This window comes from Ochotona curzoniae, unplaced genomic scaffold, assembly GCF_017591425.1.
Source record: "Ochotona curzoniae isolate NIBS_2020 unplaced genomic scaffold, NIBS_Ocur_1.0 scaffold_2476, whole genome shotgun sequence".
NCBI lineage: Eukaryota > Metazoa > Chordata > Mammalia > Lagomorpha > Ochotonidae > Ochotona > Ochotona curzoniae.
Genome location: NW_024467095.1, coordinates 975,228 through 1,000,457, shown reverse-complemented (window position 1 = coordinate 1,000,457; position 25,230 = coordinate 975,228). Strand labels below are relative to the sequence as shown.

General features: G+C 41.2%; 1 protein-coding gene across 2 annotated transcripts in view; it reads right to left on the bottom strand.

Annotated features, from left to right (window-relative positions):
• TNPO3 (transportin 3) overlaps nucleotides 1–25,230 on the bottom strand; it is a 69,494-nt gene that overhangs the window by 22,313 nt on the left and 21,951 nt on the right. The window contains exons 3-14 of one of the 2 annotated variants that reach the window (XM_041002435.1): nucleotides 24,863–24,936; nucleotides 23,455–23,611; nucleotides 18,262–18,405; nucleotides 14,151–14,326; nucleotides 13,230–13,368; nucleotides 11,766–11,912; nucleotides 10,582–10,689; nucleotides 8,944–9,035; nucleotides 6,481–6,620; nucleotides 3,834–4,025; nucleotides 1,158–1,249; nucleotides 355–431 (exon numbers count right to left, since the gene is read on the bottom strand). In XM_041002435.1, the coding sequence (XP_040858369.1) occupies nucleotides 355–431; nucleotides 1,158–1,249; nucleotides 3,834–4,025; nucleotides 6,481–6,620; nucleotides 8,944–9,035; nucleotides 10,582–10,689; nucleotides 11,766–11,912; nucleotides 13,230–13,368; nucleotides 14,151–14,326; nucleotides 18,262–18,405; nucleotides 23,455–23,611; nucleotides 24,863–24,936 (1,538 nt within the window). The remainder of the gene's footprint in view (nucleotides 1–354; nucleotides 432–1,157; nucleotides 1,250–3,833; nucleotides 4,026–6,480; nucleotides 6,621–8,943; nucleotides 9,036–10,581; nucleotides 10,690–11,765; nucleotides 11,913–13,229; nucleotides 13,369–14,150; nucleotides 14,327–18,261; nucleotides 18,406–23,454; nucleotides 23,612–24,862; nucleotides 24,937–25,230) is intronic. The other variant, XM_041002436.1, reaches the window with a different exon arrangement.

The following is a 25,230-nucleotide window of genomic DNA, read 5'->3' as shown; positions in this document are numbered from 1 at the left end:
ACTGATTTTGAAATTGTGGTTTCTGTAACAATGAGCAGCATCATAATCTTTCCTTGGGATCTTACGAGATAACACTCAGTGTTACGATGAGCGCTAAAGGTGATTCCAAAGCATGAGCAAGTTTGAGAATCATTCAACTGCACTCCACAAGAATCAACTATATTTTAAAAGACCTTCTTAATAAAGACTTGGCAAGAATGGTTTCTCAGAATTCATCTTTGCCTCTAAATTCCATGTAACAAGCTTAGTCTCTTGTCAAGACCACAGGTGGTACTTGGAAGAACTTGTATACTTGACTACATGTTTTCATTTGAGCCTTTAACCACAGTAGGGCATCCAGAGTCATCTTCTTACCTGAATATCACTGCCAGGCGATCCAAGAACACCGACGGGTCTGAGGACATGCCATTGCTGGGCTCCTGGGACAACAGCTAAGTGGACAAACACAAGAGTGTCACATGACATTCATCCAAACACGAGCTCTGCTTCAACCTCAGCCCGTTTGTTCATCAAATAGTGTAAATCTAATGCCTGCTTTCCTCCATCTCACTGAATGCAGGGCCACAACTGCCACTACTCCTGTTTACTGATCACCGCAAAGAGGAGAACAGTAACATCTGATTTTTTTTTTACTATTTACTTTAATCGCAATTATTATACATTATATTTAAAATGCAGACTGTATATAATACTTTATATTTAATACATAATAAATAATGTTTATATTTATTTAGCTTTATATTATTTCTGGGAAGTTGTCTTTTTTTTTTCTTTAATATTCCTTAGCAATTTCTACCAGTACGTATCTAAATACAAATTTAGAATCTTGTCATGTTTGAACAAATCTCATTGGTATGTCTACAATTATTACATGACAAATGTAACTGGAGAAAATAGTCTTAAAATAGCCTTCATGGAACCACTGGAATGGTCTTTTCCCATTATATTTTCTCACTGTTCATTATCGATATAATAAGACCCTATTGGGTTTGAAATGGTAATTGCTTATTATAACAACTTTGATAGACTTACATCCAGGTCATTCTTATGGGCTTTTAAAGTAGATAAAATATTATCTATAAATAAGATACTTTGAGACATTTTCCTTTCTTGCATGTATCCATCTTTTGTCTCATGTTGTATTTAATCGGACTCACCTTTTTCAATGTCATAACCTGAACAGAACAGAGTTCACTGAGACACTCAGTGATCTTATCCAAAGGTAACCTGGCTAGGACAAGTGCTGTCCCTGAAACAGAGGAAGATGCAAGTAGGATCAATACAGGCTGAATCAAGGCACTCTCATTATTGGTCTACAACATGAACAGAAAAAGTTGACAGATTCTGCTGGTTTCATACAAACACAGGAGCTTGGCACTGGGGCACATGCAAAGCCAGTGCCTGTGATGCTGGCTTCTCATATGGACACGTTTGAGCCATTGCTACTCCACTCTTGATCCAGCTCCCTGGGAAACCAGCAGAATATGGCTCAAGTGCATGGGCCTCAGTACCCACACAGGAGACCAGCATAAAGCTTCTAGCTTAAGCCGGGCACAGTTTTGGCTGTTGTAGCTATTTGGAGAGTAAACCAGTGGATGAAAGATCTCTGCCCTTTTCTCTGTAACTATGCATTTCAAATACATAAAATAAATCTTTAAAAAAGAACAGCAGTCATGGGAGACCAGAAAGAGGCTCCAGGCTCCTGGCTTTGGATTAGCTCAGCTTCAATCACTGCGGCCACTTGGGGAGTGAACCAGTAGACAGAGGATCTTTCTGTTTGTCTCTCCTTCCCTCTGTATATCTGCTTTCCAACAAAAATAAATAAATAAATAATCTTAAAACAAAACAAAATATACCACAGCTGTATAATTTGCCAGCAGTGTGCCACAGTAGGTAAAATAAGTATCTGTAACAGCGGCACCTCACTAGCACTAGTTCAAGTCCTGGCCGCTCTAATTCCAATACAGCTGTTTGCTAGAGGCCTGAGAAAAGCAACTAAGATAGTCCCTGTGTCTGGACCAGTGCTAACCACACAGGAGACATCAGAAGAAGCTCCTGGCCCCTGGCTTTGGCCAGGCCCAGGCCAGGCCACTACATCCATCTGGTGAGTGAATCAGCAGATGGAAGATTTCTCTCTATATATACATCTTAAAAATAAGTTTTAAAAGTATGTTTAAAATCTATAAGCAAAGTTTTATAGTATTATTTTTATTTGGCTTAGAAGATTAGACTCACTTTCATATTGACACAACTGATGGTAATTTAAAATTCTTTCTCTTCATCAGCTTATTGGTCTTTTTGTTTTTTAAGATTTATTTACTTTTATTGAAAAGTCAGATATACAGAGGAGGAAAGAGAAGATGATCTGTCCACTGATTCACGCCCCAACTGGCTGCAACATCTGGAGCTGAGACTATCCAAAGCCAGAAGCCAGGAGCTTCTTCCAGGTCTCCCATGTGGGTGCAGGGTCCCAAGGCTTTGGGCCATCGTTGACTGCTCTTCTCAGGCCACAAGAAGCTGGATGGGAAATAGGCTCACCAGGATTAGAACCAGTCTAGTGGGTAAATTCTCACCTTATATGCGCCAGGATTGCATATGGACATTGGTTCACGTCCCAGTTGTTCCACTTCCCATCCTGCTCCCTGCTGTGGCCTGGAAAAGCAGCAGAGAATGGCCCAAAGCCTTGGGATCCTGCACCTAAGTGGAAGATCTATTGGTTGGAAGACTGCGCTCTCTGTCTCTCCTCTCTGTAAATCTGATTTGCCTTTCCAGTAAAAAAAAAAAAAAAAACAAAAACTAAACAAACAACAACAAAAAACCCCTTAATTTGGAATGTGAACTAGAGGGATAAACAGGCTCAAATGCCAATGGGAAGGCTGAATCCTTCTCACTTACCTCACTTGCTACAATCCCCAATTGCTGAAAATTTTCCCCTAAAGCCAAAGCGTCACAAATTAGCGCAGGCCTCTTTTAAGTCAAAAATCTCTTAACTATGATTGTCTTTTTTTTTTTAAACTTTCCTTTAAAAAGGTCTATTGACTTTTACTATAAAGGCAGATTTACAGAGAAAAGGACACACAAATAGCAAGATCTCCCACCCGCTGCCTTTCTCCCCAAATGTCCACAACAACTGGAATTGAGCAGATCCGATTCCAGGATCCACCTCTGGCTCAGATCCCTAAGAGACAGTGGGAATGACTCAGCTACTTCGATTGCAATCACCCGTGTAGGAGACTTCAGTACTGGCCTCCAGATCTCATCTTCTGCCTTGGCCTAGCTTTAGCTTTCGAGGGCACAGGAAGTGTCTTGCTGCTTCTCAAACAGAGAACTAAAGACAAATGTCTATCATACTTAAAGTGTGTTTCGAAGTCTTTTCCGTAACATTAATATCCCTACCTTTTCTGTTCATCTGGGCCTCCTCACCACAGCTGTTTGTCTCTTGTTAAGCCATCACTTGGCCCAAGCCAATCAGTAATGCCAAGGACCAGGATATGGTTTTACTTATGGCCCTGCTCCACTCACATTACCTTTCAATTTCCATTTATTTCTTACATATGGCAATGTTTCATTTGGTTCATTTAATTCAAATATGCCATCTCCATTTACAATCTTGCTCTGAGCAGTACATAATGCAGGCTGTATGAATTAATTACCCAGCCTCAAAACAGTCTAAGAGTGCATGGACATACAGTCAACACACTGCTTGCTGAGTGGAAAAGTCATTTCCTCCACCACTATGGACAACATAGCTGAGAAGCCGGAATACGAGTGCAGTTAGGACGACACGAGGCAGCGGCCTTGAGGAGGCAGTGGCTAACAGAGCAAGCAAGTACCTTTGAGCAAGCCCACAGCGGCTTCTGGGGACAGCGTGAAGGAGTCCAGGGAACGGGCAATCCCCAGGAGTCCACTGAAATGCTGAGCCATATGATCCCGGCAGACGGAGCAAATGTTATGAATCGCTTTCGCTGCAGCAGAAGCCAAGGGCTTTTCACACAAACCTTTCATCAGATAGCCCAAAACAGGGTCTAGGAGGAAAAAGAGGTAGAGATTACTCGTCCGAGACGCATGAGAATTTCCCAGGATGTTACCGCACAAGTTTACACACTTTTGGCAAAACAATTCTTGTCAAAAATGAAATGTACGCAGAAACCCAATACAAAATGTCAAAGTAGAACTGATCTGACACCATGCAAGGCGGCCCAGAACATCACCTAATGTATCTTCCATTCCATCCCTCACAGCAATCTAGTGGTCCTTGCAGCCTACCCCGGACACTGACAGAACAGTTTAAAAACCTCTGACTTAATGCATGTACGTATCCATTCAATTAACATGTGGTAAATAAGAGTGTAAGGCTCAAGAGTTACAATTCCATTCAGAGATGAATCAGTTGGTAAACGAGCTTGCATCAATTAAGACTGATCGCTTCCTAAAACTGACCTTTAGTTACAAAGGTCTTTAAATCAAGGAGATGGGAACCTAGGTGAAGCCTCTGTCTGCACAGCTGGCATCCCCATGTGGGCTCAGGTTCATGTCTTGGCTGCTCCCTGCTAATGGCAGGAGGAAAGCAGAGGAAGATGACCTTAGGGCCTGGGTCCCTGCAACACACATGACACATCCAGATGAAGAGCCTGGCTCTTTAGCCAGGCTTAGCCATGCCATTGAGGCCCCTTGTGGAGCAAAACAAATGATGAATGCTCTTTCTCCCTGTAACTCTCAAATCAATAAATCTTACCAAAATGATATATTTTTCCCCCTTTACTTAAGGAAAAAACACTATGAAAGCAATATAGTTAAAGATTTTTCGCAGGCCTGGCACTGTAGCCTAGTGGCTAAAGTCCTCGCCTTGCGTGTCAGGAACCCATACTGGCACTAGTTCATGTCCCGGCAGCCCAGCTCTCTATCCAGCTCCCTGCTGTGGCCTGGGAAGGCAGTCGAGGACGGCCCAAAGCCATGGGACTCTGAACCCATGTGGGAGACCCGGAAGAAGCTCTTCTCTCCTGGTTTCAGATAGGCTCAGATTTGGCAGTTGAGGCTAGTTAGGGAGTAAACCAGCAGACAGTAGCTCTCTCTCCCTCTGCATCTCTCTGTAAATCTGACTTTCCAATAAAAATAAATAAATCATATTTTTAAAAATGTGCAAGTATTTAAAAAAGACATCACGGCAAACTATGAAAGAAGCTGAATAAATTTTAAAAAGTGTTTTGTTAGGCTAATGCCAGTATATCCATTTCCAGACTGATGGCAAAACAACAATATACAACTCAGTATAAGTTTAACCTAAGAAAAACTCTCAGTTTTGGCCTGGTCTGGCCTATTTTTCAAGGAATAAAACAGCAGACATAGTATCAATCACTAACTTCCTCTCTCTGTTTTTCAAATGGGAAAAAAGGACCAAATCCTAAAAAACCGATAGTTAGAATAAATGATTTCTAATTTTACCTTGTTTTCAAAAAGATCTTCAGTTATTTGCAAAATCAATAAGGGCAGCCAGATCTTTACAATGCGACTTGCCTTTTCCTGCTTTGAGAAACAGGCAGGCAGACATCCACTAAATAACCTACCAGCTGGGGATGGGTTCGAGCCAAGCCCACGAGCTGGGAACTCAAGGCAGTGCTCCCACGTGTCACGGATTCATTTATTCAAGCCACCTTCAGTGCCTCACACAGCCTGCGTGAGCAGAAAGCTGAGTACTGAAGTCCTGTACTCCACTGTAGAAAGCAGGCATCGTTATCAAGTTGTGTGTATTCAGCATCTAATGGTAATTCTTAGTTGTTAAATGTAATTATTCATTTAGCACTGCTTACAATGTTATTTCTTTTGCTTTGGCTTCTGAGCTGCTTCTGCATTAGAGCTAATGATGGAAGAGTGTGATTAAGTTCAATCAATGAGTCTGTAACAGAGGAAACGGTGGGGCCCTCACTGGTGGTTCAACAGGTTAATCCCTACCCTGTGGCACCAGCGTCCCACATGGGAACCAGCTGGTGCCCCGGCTGCTTCATTTCCAAAGCAATTCTCTGCTGTGGCCTGGGAAAGCTGCGGAGGATGGCCTAGTCTTTGAGGCCCTGCACCCATGTTGGAGACCCAGAGGAGGCTCCTGGCCTTGGATCAGCTCAGCTCCAGCAGTAGCGGCCATCTGCAGTATGAACCAGTAGACAGGAATATCTTTTGTCTTCTATTTACTTTCCAAAAAAATCTGCCTTTCAAATAAAAATAAATAACACTTAAAAAAAAAAAAGACTAACCATGACAGAGGTTTACGTTTAAACAGAGTAACAGGAGAAAACTGTTTCCTTATCTGAAAATTTAATATTTCAAAGATCCATCTCCCAGAGCATAATATTCTATCAACTAAGGAACATACCACATAGTATATCCTATCAGTGTCCACATTCTATGTATCCATAAAAGAGAAAGTAGAATGATTAGACCAAAAATGAGTGAGAAAAAGCAGCAGCAGAAGGGAGAGTTAACACATACCAAGGAACTGAGGGTTTCGATCAACTACTTCACTCATTTCTCCCACCAACTCAATGCTGGTATATCGCACAGCCGTATGGACTGACTCTGGCAGACGGACAACTCCTTCCAGAACCTCCACAAGTGTTGGATTGTTCTCTCTGAAAATAAAAGGCAAGTACTCACAGTTACTCATTTGCAAAGCTAAGTTCTGGCCACATAACAGGCTGCAGTAGTACATAGCATGGCTAATGGCTCCTTTATAAATAAATTACCATCAGCTATAAATACTTAACACTGGGTATGAAAGTGTTCCAAATTCTCATAAAGGGGAAAATGACAGAAATGAAAATATTGTTTTCAGGAGTCGCATACTGCTCTTTGATCTCCCGAATGCCAGTCAAGTGTCTAAAGACACTTGGATTTCAAATACATGATCTTCAAATTGGAGAAGCAAACATTTACTACGGATGATTTTCACATTTTAAAGAATCCTTTTATTCTTTCATTCCTGTATCTGCAGCACGTAGAACAGTGCCTGGCACATAGTGGGCACTCAATAAATACTGCTGAACAGTTAAATGAGTAACTTCCATTGACCACTTTCTATTCTTTCTTATTCTTCAAAAGACATCTTGCAGCCAAACACTGAAACCTTACGAACAGGAGTATGAGTGGGCTAGCTTATTAACTGAAAAAATAAGAAAATAAGCTCCCAAGTTAGTCAAAGGTCCCTAATTTGAACATGAGAGGAAACGGAAATTAACCAAATACTTTCTACAGCTCCATGACTTAGATTTTTGCTTTTACTTTCTCTCATGCCTCAAATGTATTGGTGAAGTTCTTTTGAGCAGGGTGGAGAATGCCTCAAAGTGGCAGAAACTACTCCAGAAATGAAAGGTGATTAAAATGCAAATAATGCCCTACATTAGACAAAAGCATACCATGCTGTCAAATAAGGTGTATTAAAGCGCCTTTAATGCACTCCAAGTGGAATCACATGAGTTGGCTTACATGCAAATAAAGAAACACATAAAATCTGCTTTCATTTACGCTTGTTTTTCAGGAACTCGAAGTCAGTTACTAAGACACCTGCCCATCTCTGCCCAAACACATGCATGTGGGAGTAAGGATATTAATGATTGTAGGACTCGGTGCCATGGCCTAGTGGCTAAAGTCCTCGCCTTGAACACACCGAGGTCCCATATGGGCACTGGTTCTAATCCCAGAGCAGCTCCCTGCTTCCCATCCAGCTCCCTGCCTGTGGCCCGGAAAAGCAGTCGAGGACGGCCCAAAGCCTTGGGAGCCTGCACCCGCATGGGAGACCTGGAAGAGGCTCCTGGCTTCAGATTGGCTCAGCTCCAGCCATTGCGGCCGTTTGGGGAGTGAACCATCAGATGGAGGATCTTCCTCTCTATCTCTTCTCCTCTCTGTATATCTGCCTTTCCAATAGAAATAAATAAATCTTAAAAAAAAAAAAAGAATATTAATGATTTTAATCATCTTCAGGTAGGATTTGAAACACACTAAAATGACTATTACACTAATGACATGTAATTAAGGATCAGACTTCAAGACCAAACAAACAAACAGAAAACCATTTTGTCTCCTTGAATATTTATTGATTTAGAAACAACAGAAGGTTTCATGGAATAGGCCCTACCAGGCAGCTACAAAAAATGCATTATACTTTTGCTAATTCTCTGCCAACCACATCTCAATCACAGCACTAACAGCCCCGTGCAGGTATCTGACCAACACACAGTCCTGCGAGGCCAACACACGGACTCCCGGCACAAAGTAAACTGCTTTAAGGATTTGTGGCATCAATATAATTTCTTTAAATATATTTATTTCAAAGAGTCACACAGAGACAGGGAAAGAGACACAGAGGGAGAGGAACAGATGTTACAGATGGCAGTTTTACATGCTATGCCATAGCAGTGCCCACAAATTCTAAAACTAATGAGAAATCAAATTTGAATCATTAAAATTTTCTCAAGGGCAATAAATATCACTGCCATTTAGATTTTCTACTATGTTACGTAAAATGCTACATGTCTTGCAACTCACATGATTTTTTCTGGAAAAAAAGAGAGAGAGAGAATGATATAAATTCAATATAGTAGAAAATTCACCCAAGGCCACTAAAGCAGCATATGCCTTTCCACTTGCTTTTAAGCAAGTACCGACAATTTATTGGTCTGCCAAATTTTTTATTACAACTTTCAGAGGGACTTCAATTGGAAAAATAAATCAGCACACTATTACAAGCACTGACAGTAAAAGTAATTTCACTCTAGAAAATGTGGTTTAAAACAATACCGACTACCGTGGATTAGACCCTACTATTCAGAACACAGGACAACACGACAGATCTAAGAAGTTCTAATTTCCAAGCATATACAATATCAGAGGAGAAACAGTGCAATGCTCCTTTCTCTTGATATGTAGAGTTCCCAGCAAAAGACTTTAGACACTCACGGATCAACACTCTTTGCTATAGCAGCCATGATAAAGAGAACCGCTTCTGTCACCTCCCAGGGTGGGTTGCCTTCTTTCAGAGTAGAATATAACTAGAGAAGAAGAGGTGGATTATGGATCCATTAAAAGGAAAACAATTCCAAAACAAACAAAACAAAAAAATCCTATTAGTTAAAAACAAATCTGATTCCTTGCTTCTAAATCTACGTATTTCTCAGAGCTAGGAAAAACATTATTTTTCATTCCTAACTAGAACTAGTATTACTTACATCTTAAAATGAATCCATTTAGATCCCCAAGATTTTAACAAGAGTCATTGTCTGGTCCTAACAACTGCTAACACTTTAAATGGAGACAGAATGCAAACCTGCACGGATAGGGTTTACGCTTCGAAGCCCTTGTCTGCATCAACACAGTCCAACTGGACAGAAGCAGCTGCTAGAAACCCCTGTCACGGCAGCACGGCCGAGTGGAACGGCCTAGACCAGGATTCCCCAGGCCACATCCTTCTAGGAGATACGACTCCGTATTCGTTTACATCAGAATGCTGGGGTCAAACAACACATACTGCTCAGGGATGACAAAACTAAACAATTTTCTTGCTGTTAACTTTTCAGAGCCTTTAATGCACTATTTAAATAATTTCCTAATATTAATATAGGTACCTTTAAAATTTCCCATTTATTTTGCTGAAGAACATCTCCTGAGACTAATGTTGCACAGAACACATTTTGGGGAATGTTGGTGACTTCTAAATTTGAAAATGTGGAGATTCAGGGATTTGCTCAAGGCCACACAACCAGTCAGGGAAGAGTCAAAATCTGGACATAGGTTATCTGCCTATGGGACTAATGGCATTAACTGTGTTTTCAAAGACTCTCAAATCTTCATAGATGAGCCAATAAACATGTTTTGTCTAATACATCAGGAGAAAAAAAAACCTTGGATGTTTACTAAAACTTCCTAGATCATATTATACCCCGATATATGCAAAATGGTTGATTTTAAAACAAACAGGAAAATAAAATTAGATTAAGTCAGTATTGCCACAACAAAGCATCCAAACAACTATTTCAGAACTCAGTAGAGAATGACCCAGTAACACAAATATCTGTGAAGTTATCTTAACGTGTCAACTGAGAATGGTGATGAATGCAACTTTATGACATAAGACGCTACTAATTATCAGAAAGCCACAGTGCCACATTTCCCTAGTCTGCTATGAAACTGCACAATACTCTAACCATCCGGACAAAGGAAATCTCAGGTGACTAAGAGTTGCTATGTAATTAGTAAGGCAAGAAAATGTGCCTATTTTGCCCAATTAGTTAAAAAATTCACTCTAAGTATCTTGGAAGCTTTCACGGTTTTCTGTGCTCTTCCATTCCTGCTGTCCAAGCAGACTGGCTCTTGTTGGCTCTTTATAAAGCACAGACCATGTCTGAAGCATCTAGACTAACTGGTTTACGAGGTACTAAATGCACATAGCTACTATATGCCAGGCAGTGTGCTAGGCACCTGCATATCTATTATTTCATTTAGCAAAGTCTTTGAGGAAATAAGATGGAACAGTTACAGAAGACACAGAAGTGACCACAGGTGATCAAGAAACAACCAAAAATCTCCAAACAGGCTTACCTGAGCAAAACACTCCATAGACCCAATGAGAAAAATCAAATCCTTCACCAGGTCTGATACCCGCATCCGAAACTCCCCAAAGTCATCGGTTTCCTCAGGAACTCCCTCCTGAAATCAGAATATTTCTCTTAAACTCACAGAGAGGTAAACTTCTACAAAGTCAGGAATAAAAAAATAAAAACACAGCTAAGTCTCAAAAGCTTCCTAAATCAAGGAAAAACAAAATTTCCTAAATCACAATTGATCTAGTCTCCCAAGCTGTTAGGTACATAAATCGATACAATCTACCCTCCACTTGACCTTGAGAGACTTCGGGGCTCTGTGTGTATGTGTGTGGGAAAAAGCATGTGACTCCAGAGGAGCAGCAAACCAAGAGTTGTGAATCGATCAATTCTTTGGAACAAGTCTGAAGCTTTATAGTCCCTGGATCTTCAAAACCAACCATCCTAATAACTTCATACAGATAATACAATTTTAGAGTTTAATAAAGTAAGTGTATTAAAATATGAATGTTAGAATTTAAGCAGTAGGTAAATGGTTATTCATTATAACATCACTTCACATGCCATGTATGAGAATTTTTTTCATTAAATGAGTGAGATAATTTCTATTACATGCTGCTTTCATCATTTTTATTTATCTTTATTTAAAGGCCAGTTACAAAGAGAAATGATTGAATGGCCAGGGAGTCAGATTATTCTGGTCTCTCACATGAGTGAGAAAGGCAGAGCGACAGAGAGGTGAACACATTGAGATCTTCCAGCTACTGGTTCACTCTCCAGATGCCTGTAACAGCTGTGGGGCCAAGTTGAAGGCAGAATCTAGGAACTCAATCTTGTGTGGGTCCCTTACATGTTGGGTAGAAACCAAGTTTAGGGCCATCATTCAGTGCCTCCCAAGTCCATCATTTAGAAGCTTGATTTGAAGCACAGAGTAGCTGGCATTGAAGCAGAAACTGAAAGGAGATGCAGGGATCCCCAACATGGCCTCACTCCACTGTGCCACAATGCCTTCCCTAGGAGTGAATTTCTTCATACACAGGCCTAGTATTTCTCATTCTGATGGTACTGATTTCTTCACTGTCAGCTGTACAATGAGGATATATACACATTCTATTAGCTTTATTCTCTAGCGTTTCAGTTCTGAATAGAGAAGGAAACGAAGGACTGAAGAAGTAAACTTACATGGTCTGGCTCCAGCTGGCAGTGTCGAGCCAAGGCATGAAGCAGTCTCTGAATGTAAGCTTTGAAGATGCCATGAATCATCTCATCGTTAGTTTTGTACAAATGTTCCCCTAGTCTGTACCAAAAGTTAAAGGAAATCTCTACTACCTGGTAGACATAAAGACAAAAGATTGTTTATTCCAATGGGAAAGAAATATAATGTAAAAAGTTTTACATTTACTACAGCATGTGGGAAGCAGATGAAGCGATCAATTAGTAAGCCACATTTCCTCTACCAGATGTTCTTCCCCAAGTATGAATGGCTTTAAGCTTCATGTTTTCTTATGAGAAAACTTATACAACACAATGGATTCTGAAGTGGTCCAGCCAGAGCTGGGAGCCAGGAGCCTCTCCCAGGTCTTCTGTGTGGATGCAGGGACATGCACTTGGGCGGTCCTCCACTGCTTCCCCAGACACATAAGCAGCGAGCTGGATCAGAGGTGGAGCATCCAGAACTCCAACTAATGCCTGTGTGAGACAGCAACACTGCAGCTCGTGTTTAACACACTTGCTTTCTGGAGTGGGAGAAAAAGCCTGAGAATTCACTCACAACCTATCTTCCATCCAGCACTGTTTAAAGAAATAGTACTGTACATTGCTATACTTCTCCCAAATCATAAGATTATGTAGAGCAAGCATTATCTTTTATGTGATAATGAAAAATAGTTGAGAATCACAGAACCATTGAGACTAAGCATGATACACTGAGAGCACTTCCGCATTTTCCCATCAAACGCCAATACAGCTATTTAAGAATAAAAAGTTCAACTTGGGAGCACTTAATGATTTTTAAATACTTAGGAATCCTAACTGGGTGTCTTAGAAGATTTTTAAATAAAGGAGACTCTTAAATGTTTCTCTCCTTCTCATCTCTCATTTGAAGTAAGCTGGGGTAGACGTGTAGGGGTATAATTAGGTTTTGGTGTGGATTTGGCTGTAAAGCTATAGAAAAACAACTGGCACTAGAAAGGGGTTTTCTGTCAGGTTTTCTAAAGTATTCCATGAGGAACTTAGGGCAGTGAGTCTACCTAACCAGGTTAAAGAAAAATAAATAAATAAAAAGAGAAACTCAAGTACAATATTTTTAAAGTCCAACAGAACAGCAGATTAAAGATGCCTGCTTTCCAAAAGGGGTGGCTGGGCTTCATCCCCGGCTCAAGTTGCCAACTGCAGTTGCCTGCTAAGCAGGAACGCAAAGGGAGGCAGTAGTGAGGGCTTCAAGTAGCTAGGTCCCCACCACCATGTGGGTCACCTGGATTGGCTGTAGCTCTAGATCTCTCTCTCTCTGCCAGTCAAATACACCCACACTTAAAAACCCTGACTGCAATTTCTCCAACATCAAAGGTGAAGCAAAAGGCAATGAGATGTAGATAAAACACAACACACCACTTGAGCATTACGGCATTGGGACAGTACACACGCTACCTCATACTGAGGATGCCCTGCACAGATAAGAAGCAGTTCCAGAGTTCGCAGGTCCCCAAGACCCTGGCCTGGAGTACAAACAATTTTTTCAAGAAAAGTTTCACACAGTTCAGTGAAAATACGGCAGTAATTCAGAACTCTGTAGAAGAAAGAGGAATGAGAACATCAAGTCAGAATCTGGACATTATATAAACACATTAGCATGCACAGTTCATTAAACAGATGAAAGGCCCCTCGGTCGAAGGGACATCAAGCAATGACCTCCTTTACTCTATTACAGTCTCCATGACAAACACCTACATGACGGCATACTCTCCCAGCATGTGAGTCCAAAGTAATTACTAAAACATCTGGTTAAAAACGTTCATCAAGCCATCCTCAATAAGGTCCTAATCCGCTTTTAAACAGGAAAAACAGCAGTTTTTTGCATAACTGGCAATTCTAAAACCTCTCCTTTGGCATCCAATCCGCCATTCTTAAGTTCAGATGAAAACAGCACAATAGTTTAGGGAGGTACCATTTTTCTATTTACACTGAATCACTAAGAATCACAAATGATAGATGCATAACAAAGTGAATTAGCAGGCCAGTGTTAAACTAACACTTTCGATGGTAGTCTGAGTCCCAACTACTCTACTTTTGATCCAGCTTCTTGTGAATGTACCTGGGATGGCAGTGGAAGACAGCCCAAGTTCTTAGACCCGGACACCCAAGTGGGAGTACAAGGATGGGGTTTTTGGTACCTGGCTTCAGCCTGGTCCAGACCTGGTTGGTACAACCCTTTGAGAGGTAAACCAATGGACAGATCTCTCTCCCATTCTGCCTTTCAGATAAGCAAATCATTTAAAAACCAAGCAAAACAAAACCCAAGAATAACACAGATCTATAGGTGAACCCAGGGTTCCTGCATTAAATACTCACTTGTCTAAATCTTCTCGAGCCACAGCCATGTGATAGGCCGTCTCCAATGTGAGCACTCCCTGGAAAAGTTGCATTGCTAATGGCAGGTTTGTCTCCACATTCTCAATCGCATAGAGAGCTGAGCACACACAGTCGGAAGCAGCTTCGTGCAGGTTAGATGAGGTCTTATCCTGTTGCTATGAGACAGGGAAGCAGAAAGGATGATCATTACAAGATGTAGTCCAAGTAACGGAAAAGGAAAGTCTCTTTCTGAATATGCACTTCAACTGTACGATGGCCTCATAGTCATGGCCTTCTATAAGACAAATATCCATCAATCATCTCAATTATTTTCCCCCATTTGCCAAGGAAATCAACTTTTCTATATTTCAATCACAGCCCTAAGATTTCCAATTTCCATGTTATTTTTTTTTTTATAATTGTCTTTCAAAAAGGAAATCATGACATTATGAAGCTGTGTAAAGTCATGGTGACAATGGCATCCCATATGGGTGTCAATTTGCGAACTTGCTGCTCTGCTGCTGATCCAGCTCCATCGTGGCCTGAGAAAAGCAGGAGACAGTGGCCGACACCCATGTGAGAAGATCTACAGGAATAAAGCCAGGATCAAGTTTCTGGCTTTTGCCTAGCTCCGTCCTGTCCACTGGGGCCATTTGGGGAGTGAATCAGCAGTTGGAAGAGCTGTCACTCTCCATCTCCCTTTAACTCTTTTAAATAAATAAACAAATCTTAAAAACAAACAAACAACAACAAAGAAGAAAACATAACACCATGTGTTTTTCTCCCTATTTGAACCATTGGAAATCTTCGATTTTTCCCTAATATTTAAGTACCATATAAAATCAAACAGAACATGTCTCAACGACCTATACCTAAACAAATAATTGCAAAATTTCAAAATGTCAAGGCTAAACAAAGTTCCTTGAAGATTCTGGGGTGAAGATGAGGCAATTTTGATGGACACTGGGGGTGACACAACGGCTGAAGTAGCTAATCCTCAGCCTTGCAGCACCAACATCCCATAGGGGTGCCAATTTGTGTCCTTGCTGTTCCACTTCCCATCTAGCTCCCTGCTCATGGCCTGGGAGGGCAGGGGAGGATGGCTCAAGGCCTTGGGACCTGCACCCGCGTGGGAGACCAGAAGGCAGGGGAGGACGGCTCAAGGCCTGGGAGGGCAGGGGAGGACGGCTCAAGGCCTTGGGACCTGCACCCGCGTGGGAGACCAGGAAGGAGCTCTGGGCTGCTAATCAGCTCTGCTCTAGCCATTGCGACAATGTGGGGAATTAACCAGCAGATGGAAGATCTTTCTCTCTTCTGTACATCTGTCCCCCCCCCCCCTATTGCCCAAAATAAAAACATGAAATCTCAAGAAAAATAATCAAAAATTATATCCCTGGATGAAACTTCTATTACTTTAAGAAAAACCACAATAAACCTGCAAAAAAACTATCCCTTGGTACCACATACTGCACTAACTGTCTAAGTCAGACAAAAGCAAACACACAAGAGAATACTCAATGCAAAGTGAAAACTGTTCATATATACCAGACTGCTGTGAAATCTAGCATTTTTCCAACAATAGCAACAAATTGAGAAGCATTTAGTTTTCATTGTACCATAAACCCTTTGAGTTTTACATTTTAAATGTTTCCGAGTAAGACAAAACAATTTTCTAAAAAAACTCCCAAGACTTATGAGAGCACTTATCATTTTGCATGCACTGAGAAGACATTTACTATGGTATTTAAAACATGGGCATCTGCACTTCCGGCACACAAGATCTACAGCATGGCTGAAAAGCAGCCAGATGTTTTTTGGCTGATTAGATGCGTTACATGAGAAACACTGCAGGCATGCACAAGGTATCATCACTTTGTAAATTCAGATTTTTACCCTGTTAGCTCACTTTTATAAGTTCTATGACTGTAAAGATTAAATATACTGTTTACATGTATGGCAACTCATTTTCCTATGAACTATACTGAAAAATCCTATAACTGATAATTTAATGAACTGATTGTATCTTCCTTGTCAGAATATTCTGTAGATCTGATTCTTTTAAACCTGAAATGACCTCAACATTTTCATAACATTCATTGTATAAATTTTGTTATACTTTACTATAATGTGCCTTAATTATATCATGTATGAAGACATGTAATTGTAGTTGCTTCTAGACACGTAATATTACACTAACTCATTCCTATAGCTTTTCACACAAATATTTATTTGTCCTGGTCACTTAAAAAAAAAAAGGTGAAAACTGATATAAGAAATGAAATTCCATGTAAAATTTCAAATGAAAGTTATTTCCAAGTCATCACAGTGAGGTACGGCATTATGATGACACATTCCTCTGTTCTGGGAGAGTTTCTCTAGTAAACTCTCTAGAAGATGATACACCTCGGTCCCTTGTAGACAAAAATTTAGAATATAAAGTTTGCTCTAAATCACATCTAAAAATCAATTATTTACAAAGGTGCTGAGGTAATACAAAGCAGTGTCAACTACCCTGAAAAAAATTCTTTCTTTTTAAAAGATTTTATTTATTTTATTGCAAGCTCAGACATACAGAGAGAAGAGAGACAAAGAGGAAGATTTTCCAACTGATAATGTACTACCCAAGTGACCACAAGGGCCGGGGCTGCACCGGTCCAAAGCCAGGAACCTCCCACATGGGTGCAGGGTCCCAATACTTTGGGCCGTCCTTAACTGCTTTCCCAGGCCACAAGCAGGGAGCTAGATGGGAAGTGGGGCTGCTGGGATTAGAACTGCCATCCACATGGAACCCTGGCATGTTCAAAGTGAGGACTTTAGCTGCTGGGCCACCGTGTCAGGCTCAAAAAACTTACCTTTACAAACCTAAGGAAACACTAGGTTAATTCAGCAAAATTTTATTCTAGATTTAATAGACAATGCATTTTTAAATTTAAAATCTAGAAACTTTAAAACCTAATTTTACATCCCTACTTCTCCCAGATCCTCAACCCTTCCCACTCTGATCAACAATGCAAACATCATCAATAATAAAATCTAACTAGTACTTTAATGCGATCACAACTAGAACAACATTCTTTTTTCTTTTACAGAAACTCCAAAGGAAATTCTAAAATGCTTCCCTGTTTTTACAGACTGCCAGTTAATGCTGATGATGCAGCTGGTGGGGTGACTCAGGCTAATCCTCCACCTGCAGCAGCAGCATCCCAACTGGTGCCAGTCCTAGTCCTGGCCTGTCCACTACTCGACCAACTCGAGGCTTATGTACTGGGAAAGCACAGCAGGCCGGCCCAAGTCTTGGGTCCCTGAACCCATGTGAGAGACCAGGAAGAAGCTCCTGGCTTCACACCCGGTCAGCTCTAGCCACTGCAGCAATTCAAGAAGCAAACCAGCAGGTTGAAGATGTCTCTCTCCAAATCTCTCCCTCTCTGCTTCTCTCTAACTCTTCCTTCCAAATAAAAAAAAAAAAAAAGAAAAAGAAATCTTTTAAAAAGTAAAATATAAAATGTGGTATATATACACAATGCAATAGTATTCAGTCATTTAAAAAATGAAATCATGTCTTCTGCAAAATGGATGTACTTGGAGTTCGTACGCTTGGTGAAATAACCAAACAAAACCAAAGCCAAAACATATCAGTGCATGTTTATGAGTCAAGCTGCCATCTTTTGATTATTGTGCATACTGTTCATATACATTCTTGTAGGACAGTGGTCTTTCTGTTAAATTCTTCACTAAGTACAGAATTAAACCTGTGATTATGAAAGAAATTAAAAATGATACTGTACACATTACAAGCAATAAAGAGAGGAAGAAGTGCTATTTACTCTTAGAATTATATCTGTGAAATACATGAATTCTGTTTTCATTTTATTAATTGATTTAATAAATTTTTAGAAAAGAAATGGTTTTTAGGTACTTAGGTTTTGATAGGAAAATCACTTATCAGAAGACTGTTCTTTTACTCTGCACTGATCCTTCAATTTGCTCCTTGGCATCAGAGAGAGGATGCTGCTGGTCCCTCACTAGTCATGACAGACATGTCAAGAAAATGTTCTTATCTCATAGTTAGTGATCAAGTGATGACGGAAGAAATACGTAAGTCATTACTTACCAAAACCTCAAAAAGGAGTGCTAGTAATTTATTGTTAGCCATGAAGTTGCTGTCCAAAACTCCCAAGTTAAACCAACTCCCCAAACAGCGAAAGACTTTCATGAGCATTTTCTCATCTGTTCCTGCTTTTTCTACACAGGTCATCTGAACAAAAGGAAGAAGTTAAAACACATAGTGTTAATTTTTCTAAATAAACCACTCTTACAATCATGTTACATGTACGACAATGAGCATGATGGCAATAACAATAGCTGACAGAGGTGCTCTGTTTGGCATCCTATATCATAGTAGCTGGGATAGAATCTTACCTGCATGTCGCATCTACCTTCTTGCTAATGCATCCTGGAAGAATCAGAAGACCCAAGTACTTAGGTTCCCACCACCCACAATGGAAACCTACATGGAGTTCCTGGCTCCTGGCTTTGGACTGTGTTAGCTCTGGTCATGGTGGCCATTTGGGAGTGAACCAGCGGACGGAAGATCTAGGTCTCTCCTTCAATGTAAAATCTGTCTTTCCCAAACGCGGAAGAAAACACATGAATGATGAACGTACTTGAATCCTACCCTTTGCTCTCTTCATGACCATGCTATCCCACAGTGTCAAAAAATGCATCTCACTAAGGGTCCAGCACAATGGTTTAATTGGTTAATCTTCCTTCAAGTGTCAGGATTAGATTTAGATGCTGGTTTGTGTCCTGGTTGGGCTGCTCCGCTTCCCATCCAGTTCCCTGCTTATGACCTGGGAAAGCGGTGGAGGACAGCCCAAAACCTTGGGACCCCTGGCTCCTGGCTTCAGATCAGCTTAGCTTCAGCCATTGTCACCAGTTGGGGAGTGAACCAGAGATCATAAGTATTTCTCTTTCTCTCTGTAGACCTGCCTTTCTAATAAAAACATAAATAAATCTTAAAAAAAAAAAAGGGAAAAAGCATCTTAGTGACAAATGAGCTAGCAAGGCATAACGACTCTTACTATGTGCCAGGCACTTTTAAGAGCTTTACATATTAACTAATTTAATATTCATGATACGAACAGATATTATTATCTTCAATCAGTATATAGATGAGTAAACTGAGGCAGAGTAATTTGTCTTTTACACAGTGCAGTAAGTAAACAGCACAATCAAGTATAATCCTACTGCAAAATAAAATGGAATATAACCATGAAGGAGACTGTGGAGGAGACTGAGCAAGAAATGTTTTAGGAGGCCTTTGATTCTTGGTAGCAGAGACAAACACCTGATTGTTCCTGTCACTTGTGAACCAGTTTTATCCTCTACTTTGTAGAAAGTAAGCTACATGACAAAATGCAACCTTATCAAGCATCAGAAGTCATTTCTCAGGCAGTACTACAACTACTCCCAGCATCATGTGCAGCCAATTGTGATGGGACAGCAAACCAAGCTCCTGCCTAAAGAGCCCAAGTCGCTGCTGCAGCTGACCCTGCGCTGGCAAGGACACACAGGGCCGGGCTGCAAGGGGACTCAGGGTTACTGCAGCTGACCCCTGCGCTGGCAAGGACACACAGGGCCGGGCTGCAAGTGGGACTTGGGGTTATCGCAGCTGATCCCTTCTCTGGCAAGGACACACAGAGCCAGGCTGTGAGCAGGACTCAGGATTACTTGAAAGCTTACAAAACAAAACTAAGCTCAAATCCATGATCTCGCAGGTATGGGATGGGATGGGATTGGATTCTGAAATGTGAAATGGAGACAACTGCTTGAAATCCAATCAAACCAAAAACCCTAAACTCATTCCACTCTGAATCTCTCCTAGCAGTGGAAGAAGTGAGTCCACCAACATCTGAAACCCTCCAGTGACCTTAACACAAGACAGTGCCTGTAATGGGATGCCCGCTGTCCTCAGACCTACCATGGACATTTGGAGCCACCATACCCAAAACAGTGGGACTCGGGCCATGCCACCATCCCATATGGATGCCAGTTCATGTCCTGGTTGCTCTGTTTCCTATACAGTTCCCTGCTAATGGCCTGGGTCAAGCAGCAAGATGGCCCAAGCGCTTGGGCCCCTACTGCCCACATGGCAGACCTGGATAAAGAAGTGAGGGAGAACTAAGTCATCAGTATCAATCACAGTATGTGACCCATAATACAGATGAAGCCTGCAGTCGCTTTACACATTTTCTAATTGTTTTACCACCATCCTGGAACTTAAGTGGCAGGAGACTGGGACAGACTACAAATTTATTTCCTCTCAACTGAAAATTCATTCTATTAGATCTCTCTGGGAAAAGGAGAACCAAAGCCTTGAACTATTCTTGTTGCAGCCAGCACTAAAGTTCTATAGTAAAAGAGCCTGGAGAGACACGGCTGCCTGCTTCCAACGAACTCACTTAGCAGCCTTCTGCCCAACATGCAGCTTCTCGGGCACCAGGTTCTTGGCTTCCCTGGGCCCAGCTTTGCAGGGCACTGGCCAGCAGTTGCCCACAACATCGTTTCATTTTCGCCAATGGCTTTGTAGCAAAAGTGCCTCTAGCTTCTAAGGAATGAGCAGCATCTCCAGCACCAAGTCCTACAGCACACGGAGGCTTCTCCAGCGTCCCCAGTGTCCAGTGGCCAGCAGCAGTGCCCACAGTCCCACAGCGAGGCAATGTGGGGATTGCCAGGGAGACACAGGCCATCCGAGGGGTGTGCTGGCCCTCCAGCAGCACACATGACCCTCTCCCACCCTCGGACAACAGCAAGTTCTTCTGCACACAGGCCTGCGCTCCACCCCAGGAAGGCGGCTTTCTTCACTGGAAGCTCTGAGAACAGGGTCACGTCTAGACCTCACGCTTATCTTATTTCCGTATTCTTTAGAGTTCTCTTTACTTTTTCCTAGATAATCCTTCATTATTGTAATTGTGTTATAGTTAAAAACTGTTTACATTCAACAATCCTGTTTTTAAGAGTACTGTGGGTTCCTTCTAAATGAATCCAGATTGACCACAAAAGGAACCAAGGATTCCCGATATGGGTAAAGAGGTAATGAGTGTTCGTCATCTTTGCAAGTTGCTCCCAAGCACTTCTTTGCTTCCAGTGAGCGAAGAATGATTTCAGTGGAAATTTTGAATCAACAAAAGTCCATGAGTCCACACTCCAAAAAACAGAAATCCAGAAGGAAAAAAATTAAAAAGAAACAAAGAAAAACATTTGAGAGAGCTTTCTTTAAAATTCTCATTTGAAAAATAGGAAGTCAAATCAGCATCAATATGGAATCCCAGCACATACAAGGCAAGGATTTTAGCCACCAGGCTACTGCTCTGGCCCCTCTCCCTCTGTCTAATGAAATACAAACATAAAGCTGGATGCCCAAAGACGCAGGATGAAGGAGGGTAGATTTGAGTACAATCTCATTTGGCTTAAAGAAAAACTGTAAGAGTATATATCTCAACGATTAGCAGCATGACCTCCAGATGTTTTGAATATATTTGATTCATTCCTATTTTCTAAGTTTCTACAATACCATTATTTGAAACAGGGCCCAATGCGATGGCTCAGTGACTAAATCCTCGTCTTGAACATGCTGGCATTCCATTCCCACCCAGCTCCCTGCTGTGGTCTAGGAGAGCAGTAGAGGATGGTCCAAAGCTTTGGAACTCTGCACTCAATGGAGGAGACCCAAAAGAAGCTCCGGGGTCCTGGCTTTGTGTCAGCTTGGTTCTGGACATACAGCCATTTAGGGAGTCAAGCAGCAGACAGAAAACCTTTTTGTCTTTCCTTCTCTCCATAAATCTGCCTTTCCAGTAAAATTTTTATTAAAATAAAAAGATTTTAAAATACTGTTATCTGAACTAAATGATCTGCTGAAAATAAAGACATACATTTAACTCACAAGAATAATTTTGCAATGAATTTCTTACACTAAACTATTCATAATCTTAATAACATGCCACTTTTTCAAACCAAAAATTATTATAGTATAGTGAAACAGAACCCAGCGTGATAGCCTAGTGGCTAAAGTCCTCACCTCACAGATGCTACCATGAATCCATACAGGCACCAGTTCGTGTCCCGGCTGCCCCACTTCCCACCCAGCTCCCTGCTGTGGCCTGGGAAAGCCGTTGAGTACGGCCCAAAGCCTTGGGACCCCTGCACCTGTCCCGTGTGGGAGACATGGAACAAGCTCCTAGTTTGGATCGGCTCAGCTCCAGCTGTTGTGGCCACTTGTGGAGTAAACTAGAGGATGGAAGATCTTTCTCTTCATCTCTCCTTCTCTGTAAATCTGCCTTTCAAACAAAAATAAGTAAATCTTTAAAAGAATTAACCTGTTATAGATTTACTGAATTTTGAATCTCACCTGCAGTTGTCTTGGCAGGGCCAGACCAAGTGATTTCATGGATTTTACATTGATTGCCTGGGGAACGTCTAAAGCATTAAAAAAAAATACCTAGTCACATTTAATTCTTTCAAAAAGAAAAGTTGCTTTTAGCTACTGTAGAGTTGGGATATTGCTCAAAGGTCAAATAAAGTCTTCCAAACCCCTGAGTATCAAAATTTCAATTTGCCTTAAAGAGAGGACTCTGCACTAGAGACACAGAGTTCCTGATCCAACCCTGGACCGTGTGGCCATTGGAAGACCTCTCAATCTCTCTTCCTTCCTGATTCTGTCTTTCAGATAAATCTAAAAAATGGAAAAAAAAAAAAGACAGCTACACACATGAATGGAGGGTGGTTCCCAAAACCTGTGCATCTCTTCACCAGCGCATGTTGTGATATCCTTTATAATAAACAAGTAAACAGAAATTCTGAGTTCTGCAAATCAATACAAGCTGAGGAGAGGATTATGGGCATCTGGTTTATAGCCTTTCAGAAGTATAATAAGCAAAGCAACTTGAAGTGTGCGACTGGCTTTTAAGACTCAGTACAGCAGCAGAGAGCTAGGGCGGAGCAGGAGGCAGAACTGAGCAGATGGTCGCAACCTTGGGGACTGAGCCTGCTGAATGTTGTGAAGAAAGACAGGGTCAGTCTCAGCTAGACTAGGGCATGTTCAAGGCTGTAGGACTGCTTGGATGCTGGCAGGCAGACCTTCCCAATCCCTTGTTGTTCACAGAATCTTCTATGTGAAGTGCTGTGTGTGAAGGCTGGAGTACGAAAAACGCTCAGGTTGTTCTGATGTACACAATTATGCCATTAGACCACAAAATACCCAGCAGGCTTTCTGCCCTGCGGCAGCAATTTGATAGTTGATGCTTACCAGTAGAGATACTACTGTACTAGAGTAGAAGGCCAAGTCTTCTATAATTTCTGTGCGCCTATTAGCTCCAATTCGTAAGGAACGACTATGCACTTCTTCAGGTAACACGGTAAGGATCTCCAGCAAAAAAGGCAGAGAAGTTACATCACTGCTGTATCTGGAAAAGAAAAGGGTAAGTATGTACATTATCCAGAGCCAGAAAATACACAATCACCAAACATAACCACCACCAGAACAACCCACAGCAACAAAGCAGCATCCCCAATCTTATAAAGAGGAACAGCAAAAATCCAGATCGAGCATTTGCAAAGTATTAGAAAGATGTTCCTATCAGCATTTCAAATTGTGTAATCACTGACACAGGAATTTCATTTCTGACAATTTATCTTTCACCAAAAACTCACGTAAAGAATCAAAGATAAAGGGCTATACTGTAGTATTTTTATAATGAGACAAAATGAATGTCCTCTCTAATTAGAATGAAACTGGGGGCGGAGTACTGGGCACAGTGGTGTCACTGCTTGGAACACCAGTGTCATTCAGTATGGCAGTGCTTGGCTTGAGTTCCTTTTCTCTTCTGCTTCTGACACCTGGCTCTAGCCCCTGATCCAGCTTCCTGCTAATGCAAATCCTGGGAGGGAGTGGTGAGGGGTAATCAGGGCACTTCACCCACGGGGAGACCTGGATTTCGATCCCACCAGATTGCAGCTTCAGGGCCGGCCCGCCCTGGCCATTTGAAGTCCTTGGGGAGTAACCAGCAAGCTAGAATGCTCATATTCTGATTCTCCTGTCATCCTTCCCACCTTCTCACATAAATAAATAAAAATAAAAATAAACTACATAAGGCATTTAAACGCATATTATATTTGGAAGTAAAAAAGGACATCAACTTTGTTTAAGAATAATTTCCCAAACAAATGTAAATATCAAAGTATCATGGCAGGACTCAGGTAGAAATATTTCATTCAAAGCAGCATACTCCAAACAGAATACGGTCCCTCTGACAGACCCCACAAACTCATAAAGACATAAATTAAAGACAATAAAGACATAAATTCACAACAACTCTTAATATAACCCTAAATAATAATATAGCTCCTTTTTTTTTTTAAACAAAACTGGTATATGCAGGTTACTGGGAGTGAGACACAAAGCAAAGCAGTAAAACGCTGCTCCTCACTTAATTCAAGGAGTGGCTAAGTGCGCCAACTATAAAGGTTTTTATATGCCACAGGACACACTTCTGTTAAAATTAACTTTTACAAGACTTTCTTTTATTCTAACAAACATTATAAATATACACTATGTTGACTGTTTTAGGAAACAGTCAAATGTTTAATTATTGCCAACTCTGTGTAGCTTAAAGGTTAATTCTAAATGCCAACACATAGTCAATAAAATTACTTACTTTTCCACCAATGTTTGTACACATCCCTTCCAGGAAGGCATCTGTAGGGCAAGGTCGGCTATTGCTAAAGCCAGCTGAACAGGAAGAAAGATTAAATAAATGACTAGAACAGATAAATACAAATTAGGTTATCAGTGTTAACATGCAATAAGAAATCAACGATTTTCCAAATAATAGGACTTAGCAATCCTCACTCTCTCATACCCAACTACATGTATCCCATGAAAATTCTTCCAGGCTAGTTACAAATCACTAGAATTTAAAAAGCACCTTTAGGGCCCAGCACAGTAGCCTAGTGGCTAAAGTCCTCGCCTTGCATGCGCTGTAGGAAACCCACTTGGGCTGCAATTGATATGTGATATTCTGGC